Source organism: Urocitellus parryii, chromosome 12 (genome assembly GCF_045843805.1).
Source record: "Urocitellus parryii isolate mUroPar1 chromosome 12, mUroPar1.hap1, whole genome shotgun sequence".
Classification (NCBI taxonomy): domain Eukaryota; kingdom Metazoa; phylum Chordata; class Mammalia; order Rodentia; family Sciuridae; genus Urocitellus; species Urocitellus parryii.
The window spans coordinates 92,859,791-92,880,862 of record NC_135542.1 but is presented as its reverse complement, the minus strand read 5'-3'; the positions used below and the strand labels follow the sequence as shown (position 1 = coordinate 92,880,862).

At 39.6% G+C, this 21,072-nt stretch overlaps 1 protein-coding gene across 1 annotated transcript in view; it reads right to left on the bottom strand.

Annotated features, from left to right (window-relative positions):
* Positions 1-7,692: 7,692 nt before the first annotated feature.
* Positions 7,693-21,072, bottom strand: part of Stambp (STAM binding protein) — a 30,727-nt gene continuing 17,347 nt past the window's right edge. Inside the window, exons 6-10 of the mRNA XM_026397470.2 lie at positions 19,393-19,517; positions 18,354-18,491; positions 10,812-10,924; positions 9,868-9,967; positions 7,693-8,329 (exon numbers count right to left, since the gene is read on the bottom strand). Coding sequence (XP_026253255.1) covers positions 8,273-8,329; positions 9,868-9,967; positions 10,812-10,924; positions 18,354-18,491; positions 19,393-19,517 — 533 coding nt within the window. The 3' untranslated portion in view covers positions 7,693-8,272. The remainder of the gene's footprint in view (positions 8,330-9,867; positions 9,968-10,811; positions 10,925-18,353; positions 18,492-19,392; positions 19,518-21,072) is intronic.

Here is a 21,072-nt window from a genome sequence, read left to right as displayed (position 1 = left end):
ACACAATATCTTTATTTTATTTATTTATTTTATTGTGGGGCTGAGGATCGAACCCAGTGCCTCGCATGTTCTAGGTGAGCGCTCTACCGCTGAGCCCCAGCCCCAGCCCCTCTATGAGGTATTTTAAGAAGTCAAATTCTTAGAGACCAAAAGTAGAAATTGATTGCCAGGAGCTGAGGATGAGGGGAAGGGGAATTACTGTCCAGTTTCAAAAGATGGAAATGTTATAGAGATCTGTTTTACAATAATGTAAATATCCTTAATACTACTGAACTGTGCACTTAAGAATGATTATGTTGGTGCTATGGTTTGGATATGGTTTAAGTGTGACTCAAGGGTTCATGTGTTGAAACTGAATCCTCATTAGATATTAGGAGGATGGAAACTTAGTGACTGGTGGCTCACAGGTGGGGCCTTTGGACATGAGTAGGATTACATAAAGTCATGAATGAAGTTCCTATGATTGAAACTTAGTGGCTTTATAAGAAGGAAAGAGACCAGAAGACAGACAGACAGACAGACAGACAAAATCACCAAATGTATCATGGTGATACACACACACACACACACACACACACACACACACGATCCCCATTTCTTGCCATTTTATGCTCTGAAAGGCCTTGGGACTCTGCCAGTAAGAAGGCCATCATGAGGTGTGGGCCAATGATCTGGACTAAAACTGTGAGCCAAAGTAAACCTAGCAAATTCATCAGTCCAGGTGTACACACAACTTTCTTATATCATGCTTTCATTGCAAACCCTTGCTCATTTCGATTTTGTTTACATTTTTCTTTTTTCTCTTTGGCTACTTTGCTGCTTTTTCAAAGATTGACATAGTGATTTCATCACTATTTTAAAATTTTTGTTTTACCATTTACTTCTTCCCCTTTGGTTTCCTTTTTTCTAATTTGAGCCTAGAGAGCTTGATTCAATCTTTTGACTCTTTCTTTCTTTTAGTACTAGAGATTGGATCCAAGGATACTCTTATCACTGAGCTACATCCCCAGCTCTATTTTTTATTTTGAGACAATATCTCACTAAGTTGCTGAGGCTGGCCTCAAATTTGCAACCTACCTGCCTCAACCTGTTGAGTTGTTGGGATTGCAGGCAAGCTCTACTACCACTGGCAATGTATTTTATAAAGAAATATTTATTTATTTATTTTTACAGCACTGGGGATTGAACCTCATATATGCTAGGCAAGAATTCTGTCACTGGTCTACATTTCTAGCTCTCTTTTAACACTTTCTTATTAAAGCAATCAAAGTTCTAACTTTTCTCCTCTGTGAAACTTGTAGAAATTCTAGAAGTTTTAATTTGTGAGACTGCATTAATCATTCACCTCTCAATAAAAAATGAATGGCTATACATTAGTTTTTATTTTCTAACTTATTTCTTTTACATGATAAACTTCTGTGTTAGTCAGCTTTCTGACACTGTGACAAAATACCTTAGACAACTTAAAAAGAGATGCATTTTGTTCATGGTTTCAGTCCATAGTCCATTGGCTCTATTGTTTTTTTTTGTTGTTGTTGTTTTTTGGCCAAGGTGAAGTAGAACATCATGTCATGGTATGTGTGGTGGAGCAAGGGTGTTTACCTTGTGGTGAAAGAGAGAGAAAAAGGGGAAGGAAGGAAGGAAGAGACCAAATTCCCATATTCCCTTCAAGAATTTCCTTTCACTGGGCTCTGACTCTTCAAGGTTCCACCACCTTCCAACAGTACCACAGGCTGGTGACCAAGTCTTTAGCAATGGGTCATTAGGGAACATTTAAGATTCAAACCATAACACCTTCTGTAATTAACTGGTTGATTTTTTTTGTACTGGTGATTGAACCCAGGGGTACTCTACCAGTAAGCTACATCCCCAATTATTATTTTCTTGAGATACGGTTTTGCTAAATTGTGGGGTTGACTTTGATCTTACACTCCTCCTGCTTCAACCTTCCCAGTCACTGTGTTACTAGTTATTTTTAAAATTGTATGATCTTTAAAATATTCATTGAAAATATGCGCATATTGACTGCTCTATTACCCCAAAAGCAAAGCTTTGCCATTTATTAGCTGATTGACTTTGGACAAGTCTGTATGTTTATTCACACCTTATTGTGTGTCAGGTACTCTTCTGAATGCTGAGAATACAAGGTGAACAAGACAAAGTTGTTATTCTTGAATGGTATACTTTATATATGAAAACTATAAATAAAGAGGATAATTCCAGTAGTGACAGTGCTATGCAGACAGTAAGGAAGGTGATGTAACAGGGTAGAAGATAGAAGGGTTTTAAGTGGGGTTGTCTGGGGAGGCCTCTCAAACTGCAAGATCCCATGGACTTGTTTGGGTTTTAGTCCAGAAAGCCTATTCTGAGCCATCTGGTAGCACTGATGTCCTTTTTCCTTTGCAGTGCTGGGGATGCAGCCCAGCCCCCGATGTCCTCCTTTAAACTATTTCCTTCCTTGTTTTCTTAAACAAGATGTCAGTGTCATGATCTCCTGTTTCCTTCTTCCTTTTTTCCTCCCCCTTTCAGCCTTTGTACATCCTATTCTAACAACCCATTAAATGGGCCAGTTGGGAAGGACAACCACCTGTTCTGGGAGCTAGAAGGAGAGCTCTGCTGTAGCACAGGCCCAAGACATGACACTGAGTCAAGGAGCTGTGATGGCTTTTCACAACGTGGGGGCAGAGTTTCTCAAGGCTCAGGCATGGGTCCAGTTGGCTTCCTGAAATATGATTCAACACAAGGGATACTGTTTCAAGGAGCAGCTAAACAATAAGGAGTGCTATACTGAGTAAAAGGCATTTAACACGGTGTATAAAGCAAACATGATCCTTGTCCTAAGAGAATTTCCATGAGAGTTCAGATATGACTCACATAAGACAATAAAAACAACACAAAACATTTAAAAAAAATCTACCAAATTGTGGGAAACAGGCTATACATGCTATTAGAGTGAATTTACCAGTGAGAAAAATCACCAGAGTATGTGGACTTGAAACCCAGTTTTAAGGGAAACAGTTTTGATCACCAAAGGACACAGCATGCAGGGCTATTGGACTGGATTCTGGATCTAACAGACTCAATGAATGCTGCTAGACACACTGTCTAAGCCCAATATTCCATTTCTAACCTAAAGTAGGCAAAAGCTAACTAAACTTCAAAGCCTAGAAGAAGGAGTAAAGACTTCAGTGACATTCAGGAGCCTGAGGCAGGAGGATGGCAAGCTCAAGAATAGTCTGAGAAACTTAGCAAGACCCTAAGGGCTGAGGATGTAGCTCAGTGGTAGAACACCCTCTTCTAGGGATTTTAGAGAAGTATGGGAAATTAATTGACTTGCTGGGGAATTAATATTAATTCTATTAATTCTATTAATAGAATTAATAGAAGCAAAGTCTTAAATGTTCAACCGGGCGCTTTCTCTCTAGACTATAATGTTCCAGTGGTTCTGATCCAAACAGAACTTCTCAGTGCTCCACACAAAGCTTCTCACAAAAAAGAAACAAGCCTTGGTCTGGGGTTGTGACTCAGCAGTGGAGCATTTGCCCAGCATGTGACAGGCCCTGATTTCAATCCTTAGCACCATATAAAAATAAATAAATAACATAAAGGTTTTGTGTCCAATTACAACTAAAAATAAGTATCAAAAAAAGAAAGAACGAAAGAAAGAAAGAAAGAAAGAAAGAAAGAAAGAAAAGAAAAGAAAAGAAAAGAAACAAGCCTTGACTCAGAAATCCCACTCTGCCAGATGCAGTGGTGCATGCCTGTAATCCTACTGGTTTAGGAGGCTAAGACAAGAGGATCGCTAGTTCAAAGCTAGCCTTAGCAGTGGGGTGCTAAGCAACTCATTGAGATACTCACTGAGACCCTGTCTCTAAATAAAATACAAAATGGGGCTGGAGATATGGCTCAGTGGTTGAGTGTCCCTGAGTTCACTCCCTAGTACTCTGCCTCCCACCCCCCAAAAGAAGCCCTACTCTGGGTTTACTTGCTTTATAGATCCTTGTATAAATGGGTCTCCATACCCAGGAGGGGTTAAAGCATTGAGATCTGAGTTGGTGGATGATACAATACCAAGAGTTTTAAACTATTTTCTAGGAACAACATCTGGTCTGGTCTGTAAACTGTGTTCTCAAAATCCATTCAAAACAGACCAAAATTGCAGGACTCACTGGAATTTGACCTAAGCAGTCTCCATCCTCTCAACCTCATCTTAAAAACATCTCCTTTCACCAGAGAAACTGAAACCCAGAAGAATCCATCAGTAGGCAAAGGGGTAGCACATTTAAAATTTTGTTGTACCAATAGAAAGCTGAAGCCCTTGTCTCTTAGGCCATAAACACTAGGATACTGGCCCAGCTAAATAATGCTTCTCCCACATTGCCTCTGAAGGTGTTTGGTACCCTTCAAAGCACTGTAAAGGCTTAAGGATTTCTTCTTCCTCTTTGGTCCCATTTAACTAGGAGTATGTGTGAATAACCACATGAAAAGCCCAGTCCCACCTTGACCCCCAGCAGCCCTTCCAGAGTTCTTTCAGCACTGGAGGGTCTGTGTTTCTGAGGCCGACTGTCATGCATATGTCGCCTCTGTCTCTCCTCTCAGCTCTGATAACTAAACATGGTGCTTGTACATCTTGGGAGAGCAGAACAAGCTCCTGGCCTTTGAGGCTCAAGAGTCCAGGTGTGTTGGTCTTTTTCAGCTGTGTAGTCATTATCCTTTCTTTTTTCTTTGTCTTTTTTTTAAAATTCTAATTTTATCAATATGGGTTTCTATCTTCGGGTTTCATGATCTGAATCCCACTTATTTACAATATCCCTTTCTTACTTTCCCTATAACTCTAGCATCTTTCTCCCACCAGTCTACACAATTCCCTGCTTCCTTATGGCCTGGCTTGATATCATATCTCTCCCTTGAGGATAGATAAAGAGAGACACTGAATCCTGGGCAGAGTGTCTCTGGATGGCTCGATGGTAGCAGGTGCAAAGAGGATGTCTACAGACTGATTTTCTACACCCATCTAGTCACTAAGGTATCTTGTGTATAGGGGCAATGGTAAGAAAATAGCAAGAATACAAGTAACAATAAATGTTGGTGAGGTTGTGAGGGAAAAAGGTTCACTCATACATTGCAGGTGGAACTTCAAATTGGTGCAACCACTATGGAAAGCAGTATGGAGATTCCTTAGAAAACTTGGAACGGAACCACTATCTGACCCAGTTATCCCACTCCTTGGTATACTACAGTGATGCAGCCATATCCATGTTTATAGTGGCTCAATTCACAATAGCTAAGCTTTGGAACCAATCTAGGTAATCTTCAACAGATGAATGGATAAAGAAAATGTGGTATATATACACAGTGGAATATTATTCAGCCATAAAGAAGAATGAAATTATGGTATTTGCTGGTAAATGAATGGAACTGAAGTCTATCATGCTAAGTGAAATAAGCCAATCCCCCCAAACCAAAGGCCAAATGTTCTCTCTGATAGGTGGCTACTAACACACAATAAGATGGGTGGAGGGAAGAATAGAAGTTCATATGGATTAAACAACGGGGAATGAAGGGAAGGGAATGGGGATGGGGATAGGAAAGACAGTAGAATTAATTGGACATAACTTTCCTATGTTCTTATATGAATATACAACCAGTGAACTTCCTCATCACGTACAACTGTAAGAACAGGATCCTAATTAGAAAAAGTTATACTCCGTGTGTGTGAGTGTGTGTGTGTATGTGTGTATGTGTGTATGTATGTATATGTGTGTGTATGTATGTATGTGTATATATATATATGTATATATATATACATACATATATATATATATATATATGAAATATGTCAAAATACACTCTATTATGACATATACCTAAAAAGAACAGGTGAAAAAAAGAAAATACAGCAGTTTGGTGATTAGTTGGTGATCAATATATGACACATTCAGTTCACTTGGACTTAATTTGAATTGATATTTGTAAATATCAGTGATATGCAAAGATTGATGAGAGCTCCTAATTCTTAGGTATAAAGAACCATTGCAGTGATTTTCAACCCTAGCTCCACCTGAGAATTCTATCAGCTTTATAAACAAATTTTTGTTAAAAAGAAAATAAATAAGAACAATATCCTAGAAATTTGGGGGGACATGAGCATCAGCATCACTTTAAAAGCTCCCCAGGTATTTGAATGTATAGCCACAGGTAAGAAATTTAAGTGGTCACAGGAGGAAAGTTCTGAATAAGGGCTAAATTTGGGCTTTCAGGTGAATGAAAGTCATTGCCGGTTTCTGAGCCAAAGAAAAAATACAAAAATGACATAATATGCAGAATATGGAATGAAGAAATTCTAAAAACAAAGAGGCTTGGTAAAAGCCTATTGTAGGGCTGGGGAGGTGGCTCAAGCGGTAGCGCGCTCGCCTGGCATGCGTGCGGCCTGGGCTCGATCCTCAGCACCACATACAAACAAAGATGTTGTGTCCACCGAAAACTAAAAATAAATAAATAAATATTAAAAAAAAAAGCCTATTGTAATAGTCTAGTTAAAAGGTAATATAGGCTAGGTACAGTGGCACCAGAAACTCAGAAGGTTGAGGCAGGAGGCAGGAGGATCACAAGTTCCAGGACAACTTGAATAAATTAGTGAGACCATGTCTCAAAATAAAAAATAAGCAGGGCTGGGGTAGTGATTCAGTGGCAGAGCACTTGTTTAGCATGTGTAAAGCCCTGGCCTCAATATCCAATACCAGGGGGAAAAAAGTAATATAGCCCTAAACGAAGTGGCAAACTAGAGAGTGGAATACAGGGATGGGTTCCCTAGAAAACATAGGACCAGGCAATTTCAGGACTGTTCAGGGCAAATTGGAAGAGCCAGGCTGCCTCTGGGTTTCATCAGGGGAGTCGCTCTTCCCCTTGTCCAAATCCACTTGGCTCCCCATTTGGAACTATACCAAAAGTGCAGAAGAATTTCTGGTATCTTGGGAGTTAAGAACCCAAGAGAAGAAAAAGAATATAGAAACTTGGTTCTTTGAGGGGAAAGGTTCAAGGACCACGAGCCTAAGCAATAAAAACTGGACAAAATTCAGGACACAAAATCTAAAATGAAGCAAAATTTTATACATTTTCAGACTCCCTACACCCCATGCATTCTGATATAGACCAAATATTCTCTCCAAGGTGTTTACTCTCCTGTCCTCACATGAATTGTCACAAACACCACCATTATTTCTAGGCCACCTTAGGACAACACTAGGCTCAGCTCATAGAAAAAAAAAATGTAGTATCAAGCACAGCTTCACACACCTTCCTAGATGTTGCCCAAGTTGGAAAGAATAGCCAACACAATAAAATGAGCAGGGTAGGTAGCTAGGGAAGATAACCATTTACTTGGAGTGTACCTGGTATTCCAAACAAAGGCTCCACTATCCCCAGATGAAAGCTTGTGGTACAGAAGGAGGAAGTGAATGGGATGACCCACTTGAGATAGCACCAAAAGAACAGAGATGACTTCATGCTCCTGGAAGAAGGCAGTAGGCCGAGAAAAAAACACTGAATAATTAAAAGTGAATTGGGACACACCTTTAGTGTCAGTACCTCTCAAATTCCATTTTCTCCTCCCCTTTCCCAGAACCACTAGATATTTTACTTAGCCTATTTATGTGATGCTTGATCAAACAGATCACTCTAGAACACAACAAAATAAGTTGTTATTTTACTGCAGAGGAAATATATCCCAAAATATTTGTTAAATAACAATTTCAAGACAAAATCATTCATCAGGGTTTGTGAGTCTCACTGTCTGTTCAGATGTAGTGAGATGTCCCCCACCCTTGTAATAAGCTCCATTAATATTCCCATAAAAAGGAAAACCCAAAAGGTTTCTAGATGGCTTCCAAATTTCTGCATAGATGCCCTCATTTAGTTCAAAGGTAGATTATAAACAAGTTGGCAGATAAATTATAAGATAGCTTAAAAGAAAAAAAGGTTAACACTTGGTGAATGCAGAAAGAAGGACATATGGGTGCTCCTCATACCATTCTTTTGACTTAATTTTTGAGTTAGTTGCTTTACTGAGATTATGCTCCTTTCCAGATTTGCCTAAAAAATATAATCAATTATTTCTTTTTAAACCAGAAATAAAAAATCAATTCTTCCCCAGGTGTTGCTACCTTCCTATTCTGTCTTAAAAAACTTCCAAAGCTTTCCAGGAAGCTTAAATTAAGGGGCTACAGTACATTGATATAGTTTTATAATCCTCAGAAGGTGTGTGAGCAAATTCTCATCGAAGGTCTGTGACGGTCACTGCTCTGTCCACAACAGTCACATGGGTACAGCTCTGCAACAGGAAAAAAGAAAGGTGAAGTCCTAGAAAATTCTGAAATGTCACTTTTCAAAACCCTTTATTTAAAATACTCATTCAAGGCCATGGTTTCCTAGTCTGGAGACCAGACTACCACTTAATTGGCGGTTACGGTAACAGGTCTGGGAATCAGCACTACTCACAGACTGAATTAAGGTCTGTCCATATATCTTGTTTATTTTTCAAATGTCCATTTGAAGAAAAAACATTTATTTAAAAACATTAGTGAATTTTTTGGTTATTATGCCAATCAGATAATAAAGTACACCTATTATTACATGGGGGAATACACACTTGTGACATGTGAGTCTATAACTGGAAACCTGTACATTGGTCCCTGTTTTTTTTTTTTTTTCCCTGATGGTGCAGTTTCTATTTCAACATCCCAGAACTTAGATATTTATTATGTTCCAAGGCAGATTGATCTATTTTTTAACAGATTGGTCTGAAAGTTCTTCCTCAAGGAGAATGGAGGAAGGAGAAGAGATGGGAAAAGGATCTGAAATCAAATTCCATGCATATATGATTTTATTGGGATAAACCCAACTACTATATTTAACTCTCTAATTAAAAAAGAAAAAGCTCCTCCTCATATTCAGTTGAAGACTTGTCATTCCCTGAGGTCTTAGTCTTAGTGCTGGGAGTGGTATAAAGAACTCCCTATATCTTTTTTATTTATTGGCTTTTCTATCACTGCAGATCTTCCTGTGGTTTCTCTTCCAAACATCCCCAGTTCCTTTTAGTGACAAGGTTCTGAGTCCCTTTTTCATATTGTCTTTTTTTTTTTTTTTCACTCTGAGCCCAAAAGAAATAGTAATACTCCAGGCCAGTGTGGAATAAAAAACACTATCACATTAGATATGAGGGGCAAATTGAAACAAATTGATTTAAGATCATCATCTAAGCTTGTTATTCACAGGACACAACTTTGGGGGAAATTAAAACAACTTCTGAGGAAGGATATAAAATACCTATTATCTAAGGAAAATTCTAGATCAAATATAGTTAATTTAGCTATCTTAGGTGCTTTTTTCCTTTGCATTCAAATCTCTTACCAAAGTATAGGGTTGGCAATTGGTGAAGAACAAAACTAACATTTAATTAGCCAGTACTGTTTTAGATACTTTCTGTACATTACTTCTTTTGTGTATGTGTGGGGACTGAACCCAGGGCCTCATGCCTGATAAATACATGTTCTACTACTAAGCTATACTTCCAGTACCTACTTTATTTAATTCTCTCAATAACCTTATAAAGCATGTTTTATTATTATCCTCACTTTACAGATAAGAAAGATGAGACCCAGGAAGGGTAAGTAGCCTCAAAGACACACAGTCATTAAGTGGCAGAGCTAAGATTCAAATCTGTTTAGATCCTACAGTGCTTCTCATGTGTCCTTATTACAGAGATCTGAAAAGAGAAGTGACAAAGCAGATCTTCCAGGTGGGCCAGACAGGACCATGCACCTTCCTTGCCTGCAGTACAGCTCTAATTTTTTCTAACAGGATACATACACAAAACAGAGGTGGATCCTTGCTGTGGGGATGAAATCCTTTCTGGCGACATGAAGAAATCTCTTCTAGCCCATGGTCAGTTAATTTAAAGAATCCAGTTCTAAAAAAAAAGGGCAGGTTTAGAGGCAAGCAAAGGACCAGGCATGCACTCTCACACACAGTAGAACAGAGGTCATTTTGAGACAGGTTCCATAGTATGCTGGCTTACAAGTCTCTTCTCTGGTGAATGAATCATACTTAGGGAATGATTCATCACTGCTACCACACTGGTTTTTCTGGGACAACTCATAGTAAACAACAGGTTTTGGAATGAAAAAGAAGTAACACTCTGATATAATGAGTTTGATGTTGAACTTCTGTGTGTCTGTATGGAACCAGGGATGGTACCCAGGGCCTCACACATGCCATGCAAGTGCTCAACCACTGAGCTCTATCCGCTTAGCATATATTTGAAATTCTTTAATCTCAACTCACTCAACTCTTGGAATGCTTATCACTTCAAGTCAAACACTCTTAAGTTTCTTGTGGACTTTTTCTTCTTCTTCTTATTTTTTTTGGTACTGGAGATTGAACCCAGGTGTGTTTTATCACTGAGCTATATCTCCAGCCCTTTTCATTTTTTATTTTGAGACAGGATCTCACTAAGTTGCTGAGAGTCAATCCTCCTGCCTCAGCCTCCCAAATTGCTGGGATTATAGGCATGTGCTACTGCATCTGGCTCTTCTGATTTTCTCTTATAAAAGTAACAAAACTATTGCTTATATATCTTTTAAAACAAGCATGTGTATCATAGGTTTATCAGAAGAGACTTTTAGAAAGCAGCCAATTACTGCTACAATCTAGATATTTTATAAAGAAGAAGTCTCCAGTATAAGGACCTTTTGCTGAGTCTTTCTTTGCTACTGCCTCCCTATAACACCCAGAACCAAGTCCTGTGTACTCACTCCTGAAACTTGGGGGAGCAGACAATAGCTATTGACTCTGGCAGCATCATCTGGTAGGAACAGTGAGTGTGTAGGTCGACACTGGAGAGAAAGGCGGTCTGTGTGGGATGGGTCTGAGAAGAGAAAACAAGCCAGAGAACTTTTGGTGAGGATGGGCAGTCACGCCTGGTCCATGAAGAAAGGTATGGCCAAGGCAGGACATCTCAACAATTGGCCCTAACATCCTTTTCAAGTGAAAAGCTGTTTACAACTATGAGAGGTACACTTGAATTTCATACAAAGTAAGGACACTTCTTCCAGCCTTGTAAACAAATAAATGTAATAAAGTATGTGAAGAGACTCATAATTTCTTTTTTGTTATTATTAAAAGATTTCTTATACAATATGGTGACTGCATAGTTCACTTTCTTCCTCTTCTTTTTATTTCAGAGCTGAGAATTGAATCCAGGGCCATGCATATGCCAGAGAAGTGTTCTGCCACTGGGCTAAATCTCCAACCCCAAACAATATGATTTTTTTTGTTGTTACAGTGCTGGGAATTGAACCCAGGACCTTACCTAGAGCTAGGCAAACACTCTTCCACTGACCCATATACCTAGGGTGACTACATAGTTAAAAACAAGGTATTATATACTATAAAATTGGTAAAGATTTATTTTTCCATTGGGATGGAACCCAGGGGTGCTCTACCATTGAGCTACATCCCAAGCCCTTTTCATTTTGACATAGGATCTCACTAAGTTGTTGAGGGTCTAAGTTGTTGATGCTGCCCTTGATCCTGCGATCTTCCTTTCTTAGTTCCTGAGTAGGTAGAATTGCAGGTGTACTACCACCATGCCCAGCTGCTAAAGAAATATTTTTACATGTTCTTACCATAGAAAAATGATAAAGATGCCTATGTTAATCAGCTTGATTTAACATTCTATATTTAAAACATGTTGTACATCGTATTTATAAATATATGATTTTATTTGTTAATAAAAATAAAAATAAACATATACTTCTATTACACAGTTTCATTTATTTACTTATTTATCTGTCTGTTTGTTTATTTATTTATTTATATTTTTGGGGGGCACTGGGGATTGAACTCAGGGGCACTTGACCCTGAGCCACATCCCCAGCCCTATTTTGTATTTTTTTATAGACAAGGTCTCACCGAATTGCTTAGTGCCTCACTGTTTCTGAGGTTAGCTTTGAACTCATGATCCTCCTGTCTCAGCTTCCTGAGCTGCTGGGATTATAGGTATGTGCTGCTCTGCCCAGCCTATTATATGGTTTTAGAAAACAAGAAATAAGCTGGATGCAGTGGCACACACCTGTAATCCCAGCAGCTGGAGAGGCTGAGGCAGGAGGATTGCAAGTTCAAAGCCAGCCTTAGCAATTTAGCGAGGCCCTAAGCAACTCAGCAAGACCCTGTCTCTAAATAAAGTACAAAAAAGGGCCGGGGATGTGGCTCAATGGTTAAGCACCCCTGGGTTTAATCACCAGTACCAATAAAATAAAATAAAATAGCTTATAGAAAAAAGAGAAATAAGCAAAATTTTGAATTTGGAAGAGTTGTCTATAAGTGAGGAATACAGTGAGAGAGGCGAAGGGGATAAAAGTGACTAAGAAAATAGCACAACTATTAGATCTGGTCTGTCTCTGCATAATGACAACTAAATAGGTGGGGATTTTTCTTGAGAGCAACTGTGGGGAAAATCCCACTTCAGTGTCATGTATCCTACTGTATCAGAGATGCCCTCGTTAGACTGTGCAGAACCACAATTTGGAATTCTTTGGATGGTCTGATAGAGTGATTTTACCCAACAGAAAGAAATGCAGTGTTAAACCCAGGCAAGTACATACACCGCTAGCACATTTCATTTAATTCACCCATAGGACCTTTGCAGGAAGAGAGGTCTGGGAGAGTAATGCAGAATGGAGTTAATAGTAAGCTGAAGACAGAGACTTGAAAGTTTCTCACTTCCTGTTTGAAGAGATTGAAGGTGTTAAGCAGCCTGAACATTCATGATGGGGTTGGGGGGGTGGAGGGGTGGTAGGCAGACAAAAAGAAGGGAAGAAGGGGAAAAACTTTTCTCTGGACTATTTATAATGGAAACTTTTATCCTACTGGTTCATGAGGTCCAATGGGTTCTGGAATTCCTGGTGGCTGGCCAGCTGTAGGCTGTAAGCTGTGGAGCTTGGGGGAGGGGAGTATCAAAGCAAAGGGTGAATAGGAAATCACTTAATTAGTGGGGTATGGCGAGGGCAGAGGGCAGAGCTCAAAACTTCTATCTGGGATATCATAGGGGAAACATACTGATCTACACTGTTAAATTCTAAAGACTATTGCACAGAGGGAGAATTGAATTCTGAGTTCAGAATGGATAAGGCAGAAGTCAATGTTGTGCCATGTTCTAATTACAGAAGTTCGGACCTCTCTAAAGGAAATCCAGATCTAGGTCCCAGGTTTCCCTGGAGTTGGTGTGGGCAGGCCAGGACTGGTGTGGTGAGCCATGTGGGGAGCCCCATTGTGGTCCAAGACACTGGGAAACTGGCTAAGAGACCCGCATCAGGCATGTAGCAGGATTCAGACCCTTACTCTGGATTTAGCAGGTATGGAGTCCAGGAAGGAGATCTCCAACATAGGTGTGGCAGGTGTCAGGGCTGTGGAGTCACATGATATTAATGTATGTGTGTGTGAAAGAGCATGGACATTGATATTAGGACACAGAGCTGCATGAGGCCTGCATTGGGGACTCTAGTGCATCAGGAGCTGTATCTTACACATGAGACCAAGAGACAGGTTCACGGTCATAGGCATTGGGGATATGGAGATGAAAGAAGAGACCTCATTGTGGAAATTGCAGGTGAAGAGACCTCATTGTGGAAATTACCTGTAGTGTAATAATCACAGGCCTAGCAGGACACAAGACCCAAAAAGGCATCTGTGCCTCAGGCTTGAAGACAAGGGAGGAGACTATTTGCTGATATTTCCTGCTCTGACCTCCTGTTTTTGAACCAATCAGGAAGGATTCAAGAACTCTAATGTTGGATTCACCTGGGACCTGAAAAACTGAAGCTTGAAGCTGTTGGTGAAGTCATCTTGGGCATCCACTGACAAGGTAGGTAGGTTCTTCTACAACTGTGAATGGAAGGAGAGTGAATTTCTCCTTTTTATCGTTAAGAAGTGTGAGCATCTCCCTGGACAACTTAGGTTTCAGTTGTTATAGAGACTCATAAGTTCTAATTGACCATCAAGGCCTATTTGGCTTCTGGTGAGCTCTCTCTAATCATGGAGAATCACTCATTCTGAAACAGAGGGCACATGCTGCCCAATATTTCAACATGATAGAAATCAAGGACTTAATAAGCCACAAGTAGATGAATGATTCTTCCCGAAAGGTGTTAAAAGGTCACATGTCAATCTGAAGTTCAATGGACAGTCATTCTGAGGTTAAAGCATTACCCAAGAAAGATATAGGAGGTAGGAAGCTACTCAGATTCCAGGGGCTAGCTAAATTAGGCAAAGGAGTCTCTGCTATTTAGGAGAAGATGTTGAAATTTGAGGTAATGAGTTCAAGTAATATTTAAATGTTCATTCACTTTATTTCATTTGTTACCAACTATTTCATGTTTTATTAAGCATATTTCTTGTATATAAAATAGACAACTATATAATGACATGTTCATCTTAGAGGGGGTATGGTCTTAGGTAACAAAATTGGAAAAAGAAAAGGACACCAACCTGCACTGACAGAAAATAAGTGGAATCAACTAGTATATTCAAATGTGCTGTGCAAAAATTGAATCTCTTGAAGAGCTTGTCAAAAGCATAGACTCCCACACCCCACCCCTGGAAATATCCATCATGAGAGTGAACACTTTTTGAAAGCTCACTAAGTGATTCTTATGTGTAGCCTTCTGTTCTTGAGCCAGAAGAATCACTCCACAGAAGACCATGATGAGCTCACTGGGGTTGGAGGTCTTTTGGGCAGGGTCCTCAAAGGGCATGGAAGAACTTTGGTGACTACAAGGGGAAAAAAAAGTTTCTATCTGATGATAATATAATTCTTTAGACTGCTAGGGAGCAATAGCCTGTGTCAATACCATTCATTTCCCGGTTAGTGCCCAGGATTCTAACTGGAAGCAAACTAGGCCTACAAAATCGAGCTCCCAAATTTAAAGTTGGGTAGCTTGAAAGATTATAAAGGGACATAAGGACAGAGCAGGGGCTTAATAAATAACTGTAAAATTAAAAAACAAAAATAAAAAACCTTATCTTGGTCCCCTGGTCCCTCTAGTTCTAAGCAAGTTCCCTCAACAATAGCTATGTTCACGGTGTCTACCCTGCTGGGGAGAGAGGAAAGCCTTTTCATGAAACAATGTGCCAAAGGAACAAAATGAACAAGGAGAGTGAATACCAACGGCAGCCTCAGCACCTGGATGAGAGCAGAGTGGCCACATGGGAGGGCCAGTAAGGGTTAAGAAGGACTGAGACCAGAAGAGAAGGAGCATCTTCATATGGGATCTCCAATAGCTGGAGATCAACATGTGACTATGAAATTGTTTGACCAGGGAAGGTGTTTTACAGTTGACAAGGTAAAGAAGAAAAAAATGATCTTTTGCATTCCCCTCTTGAAATTTTAAGATCTGAGCAAACCTTATAGTCTGCTTTTTTGTTGTTTTTAATCCTAAACTAGGAAGAAATGGTGCAGAAATATCATGGGAGGTGGGAGGAGCTGAACTACTATCAATTTCATGAAGTCTAAATAGTAATCATCACAAACTTTCCCCAATTTACTCCTGTTTCTAAATCTACCTCTCTCCCCCTCCTGCCCTGCAGTAGACCTAGACTCCAAACCTTATGGAAATCAATTTTTCACCTGCCTAAAAAGTTCCCTTGATTGGCCCAAATATCATTTCAAAAATCTCTCCATATATCCATCTCTCTTCCTTCAAGTCTGTCTTGGAGGAATGGATGCTTTCTACCTCACAGGAAGATGAACCTCCCTTTGTACTTCAGATTTGATATTTTCCTATTGTCATAATACCTTGGCTATCTTGTCCTTTTAACTCTATTCCTTTGGCTCACTGGTCATAAGAACATATTCAGATAACTACAATGAGAATTGTAGAATAAATTGTAGAATGTGAATAAACCTTCAGAGAGTAGAGCAAAAGAAGCAAGACATAAAAAACACATATAATTCTGTTTACAAAAAGGACAAAACCAGGCAAAGCTAAACTATAATGTTTCAGGATACACATTTAGGTGGTAAATTACAAAGAAAGCAAAGAAGGGGTGATGAGAAAACTCAGGAGAAGGCTCACCTTTTCCAGGGAGGAAGTGTGACTGGGTAGGAGCAGGCTCCTGGCAGCATCCTATTTCCTATCTTAGGTAGTATGTGTACAAAGATGTTTACTTTATGATTCATTATAGTGTACATTCAGCTTAGGTACACTTATAAATGTATTATATTTAAAAATCTAAAGCTTTTGAAAAAACAAAATCAAAACACATTTAAGCCTTTTCATACTAAACAATCAAGAAAACATTCTCTAAGTCCACTTTTGCCATAAGCCACCATTCCATTTCTCTTCCTCCTCTAGAGCTAAGCGCCTCAGAATGGTCATGTCCACTTCACTATTGCCACAACCTCAATCCCCATGACTTCTTAAACCTTATAGTCTACTCCCACCAAGGTCTAAAATCCACTAAACTGGGTCTTCAACAACCTCACCAAATCCAAAAGGCTGATACAAATCTTCACCATGTTGGGGCTTTCTAGAGTATGTGGTCTGGTTAGTAGCCTGAAATTTCTTTCTATAATATCCCTCCTCCTGTGGATCTTGTATCCTAACAGGAACCTGACTTTCTCACACATCTCTTTGTCTCATTTTTCACTATCAACTAATTTCTCTGCTCCTCTCAGAAGCCTGTGAATCTCTTCTTGCTCTCAATTCTCCTTAACTTCCAAGGCTAGCTCAATGTAAAAGACTTTCAGATCCCTCTCCTGCTTTGATTTTGCTCCTGAGTACCTGCCTCCAACTACATGATGACTACCTCCAACCATCTGGTGTCTCACATGTACCTTAATTCAACCTGCTCAGAATTGAAACCCACTTCCAAAAATTAGTCCTCCTTCTGGATCCCCTGTGTCTGTTTATGAGATGATCACTGCCACCCCCATGAGCCAGGATCAAAATCTCTGAGTCATCACTGGCTCTTACTCATTATCCTCTATTACTCATTTCCCAAATCCTCTGAATTCATCTCCTCCTTCCCAAACATACTGCCATCACCCCAGCTCTAATCTTATTAGATTTTATCAACGCACTAACCTCTTAAATGATCTCCCCACTTAACCTACTTTAAAACTACCTTTATGTTAAGTTTTCTAAAGTATGGTTTTGATCCTATCACTACTCTGCTCAAAAACCTTCAAGAGTTCTCCACTTACTAAAAGCAGAACCACTTTTCCTGTCCACCCAAGATCCTCAAGAACACAGCTCCAATGTAGCAGATTAAAGCATACCTACCACCATTTCCTGACATGAACCATAAATCCCAACAAACCGTACCCTTAGTGCTCTAGGAACACAGTCTACCTATTCTTAATGCTGTCCCCATCACATGAAACTGTCTTTGGCCCATCTTGCCAAAATTCTCTTAAATTATACGAGGTAGGATCCCTCCTGCCTCTGAATTCCATGGTGCCCTGTTAGTACCTTTCGAGGCCCTCAGCACACTCTATCTCATGTGAAGAGTCAGATCCCTCCTGCCTGTGAATTCCATGGTGCCCTGTTAGTACCTCTTGAGGTCCTTAGCACACTCTACCTCATGTGAAGAGTTGTTCATTGTCTATTTCTATCATCTCTTGTATGAGACTAAAATCATATCTTACATAAATGTGTATTCCTGGGCAGACAGGGGACATGTTTTCCAACCCTCATCTACTACAATGAGGGGGAAGACTACACATAAACAGGTAAGTCAGTATTTACTTCTGTAATTGGATTACAGGAAGATCAAAGGCACATGGGACTGCCTTGTAGGTCACTATTTCTCTAGTTCTGAATTTCAAGTATATTCAATCTTCTCAAATCCAGAAATATGCCAATTTAATTGTCTGTAACTCATGCATGTCACACAATATGAAAAGCAGCTTGGTATGTGAAAGTGAGGGATTGAAAACAATAGAAAGAAAAATTAAGAAATAATCTTTATGCAAGAAATTATATTTTATCTGAAAGTTACAAGAAGTATACCCAAGATATGCAAACACTTGAAAAACTATATTGGAGGCACTTATGGTTTACATGAAGGTACATGGTGCATAATAAAGACTACAGGCTATAAATAAAAAGTTAAAAAATCACTAAGTAGTACTCAAAAATCAATGGTAGACTACAATCAATCAAGTATACTAAGAACTGTATCCAAAGGAGAGAAAAAGAATAAATAACCTAGATACAATCCATTCAAGGAAAGAAACAAGCATTGTCTATAACAAAGAGAAGAGGAGAACCCTCAGTGAGCTCAGATTTGCTTACATGAATCCAGCCCAGTGTGATGAGACCCTGCTGATCCTGTATGAGGAAAAGTTCTTCTTCATTCTCCGTGTTGCAATAATCAGACCCAGCACTTTGCTTGGGGATGAGAACATGGGTAATGGTAAATTCATTCCTCATCTGCCAAAGGAAAAATAGCTTGTCACAATTCTTGGGCACTCCTGCAACCCCACACATTGGAAAGTCAAACTTCTACACAAGCAAAGGTACTTCCCACCACAGCATGAGTCTCCTTCATGTTCCCTGAATCCCTCACCTCAGTGGTTCACAACCTTGGCTGCTAATGTGCATTTCTGGGGGGGCTCTGTGAAGCCAGAGATGCTGAGATCAACCCCAGGTCCCCCTCTGATGCATAGCATGGGTAACTGCCACAGCCCTGTTGAAGTGCACTCATGGTTCTTGAAAAGCTCCAGGTGGAGTACCATTCTCTTCCTTTGCTTATGTCTAAAGCAGTTTCTCTCCACTGTTAAGTCCTTCTCATTAAGACTCAGGTTAAGTTTGTTCCACTTCCTTCATGGATTCATTCAGCAGTTAGTAATGGGTTCTTTAAGCACCTCTATTCATTGATCTTTCCTCCTCAAAATTCCTAGTGATTGTATGGTACATAGTATCAGAATGCTATTCATCTTTTATTGTATATCTCCCATCTCTCCAGAGTGATTGGATACTTTTTGTGGAAATGTACTCTGTGCCTTACATATATTTTACATTCCTAGGGCCTATCAAAAAGTAGGTGCTTAAAACATAGTGATATAGGTAGTGGCTAGATTTTCCTACTAACTTTAGTTAGCTATTTCTAACTATAATACTAATCAGTTCAATTCAAAGGACTCTGAAAAGCAACCAAATACAGAGTTAACAGATCCAAAGTAACTATAATATATAGTTCATGGTTCCTTTCTTGGAGGATTTGATGTAAAGAGACACTGGCCCTGAATAGCTTCTCTGAGAGTCATGGGAGGTCAAAGAAAAATAAACAGTCTCAGTTCAAAGAGTTTTTTTTTTTTTTTTTTTTTTTTACCAGTTTTCCACAGAGAATTCCACATGTTTCTACTCCCCGAGCAGTGTTGGCACTGGCTAACTGGAGAAACTGTGGACACAGCCTCCCAGGCACCACCACATGGCGCAATCCATCGATTGTAGGAACTGTAATCGAGAAGGGAACATGTCTGAGACCATGAAGCTGAATCATTCCAAGCAAACATCACAGCTGCTAGCATTGGGAGAGCAATGCTAAGTCACTGGAATCCCTGCAAATTTAGACACTGAGTGGGCATATCACTCTAATGGCATAAAAAAAGTATTGTAAAGTCTCATCTCTACCCTGTGGCCACAGCTCATTAGGAGATGAGATGGTTAATTATAGGTGTCAGCTTGACTGCATTAAGGAATACCTATAGGGTAAAGAATTATTTATGGTTATGACTTTCATGGAGTTTCTGAAGGAAACTGATGTGTGGTTCTACAGACTGGGGAAGATCTGCCTTCAATATGGGTGAGCATTGTGCAATCAGCTTGGGGCCCAGATAGAAACACAAAAATGGCAGAAGTAAGGCACTCTTCTTTTCCTGACCCTGGGAAATAAAAACTGGCTTTCTAGGCTTTGAACTCCAAGACTTGTACCAGTGGCTCTTAGATTCTCATAATTCCCAGACTGAGAAATATACCATTAGGTTTCCTGATTCTGAGGCTTTTAGATGTTGACTAAGCCACATGATCAGCATTCCAGGGTCTCCATCTTACAAAAAGGCTTTTGTGGGACTTCTCAACCTCCATAGTCATATGAGCCAAGTCCCCTAAGAACTGTGAGACCATGTGATCTCTGTCTAGATTTCAAAATATGTTTCAGATAGCCTGAGGGTCTGGACAGAGACATTACACAGGAGCAGGGTCATCAAAAAGAGTCCCCTGTAGGGCAATGCCTATTAGATCTGTAGGAGTGGAGCAGCTCCTCAAGCACCTAGAACCATAGAGCCATTAGCCCATAACTCCAGTCTGTACAAGATGAGGACAAAAGACCCTAACTCCTATGAGAGCTGCTGGGTGAAATGAATCCAGCAAAAATATAGCAATGAGCTGTCTGAGGTCTTGAGGGGTCCAATCCTTGTCCTAGTGTGTCCAGGATGCAGGACAGGGAATCAAAAGAGATTGTTCTACAACTTTTCAACTTAATATTGTTTTTCCTTTGTTTGTATGTGCCCAAGCTGGCCTTGAACTTGGGAATCCTCTCACCTCAGCCTCCCACATAGTGGGATTATAGGCATGCACTACTAAGCCTGATCCAGTCACTCCATTCTTCATTTGTTTCTCCCTTGACTGTCCTATACCTGTTCCACTCTTATATTTTGGAAGCATGTAACTTATTCACTTCACAGGCTCACAGCTGGAAAACGATGAATTGTGCCTTGAGTCTCATCCATATCTGATTTAGAGAAAACTTTGGACATTTGAGTTGATGCCCTTGATACTTTAGGAAAAGAGTAGGCTTTAATTATTCAAGGTAAGATGAGGGTAAACTACTACATTCAAAAACATTTCTAAGATATTTAGGAATTTTCTGTCAGAATCTAAGAAAAAGATTAAAAAATAACCCCCCCATTCAACTGAACATTTTATTTTTTATCTCTCTTTGAACTCATAAGAATATCAAAGTATGATTTTCAAAGAAGCATACAATGATGTATATATTGTCTTGATAATA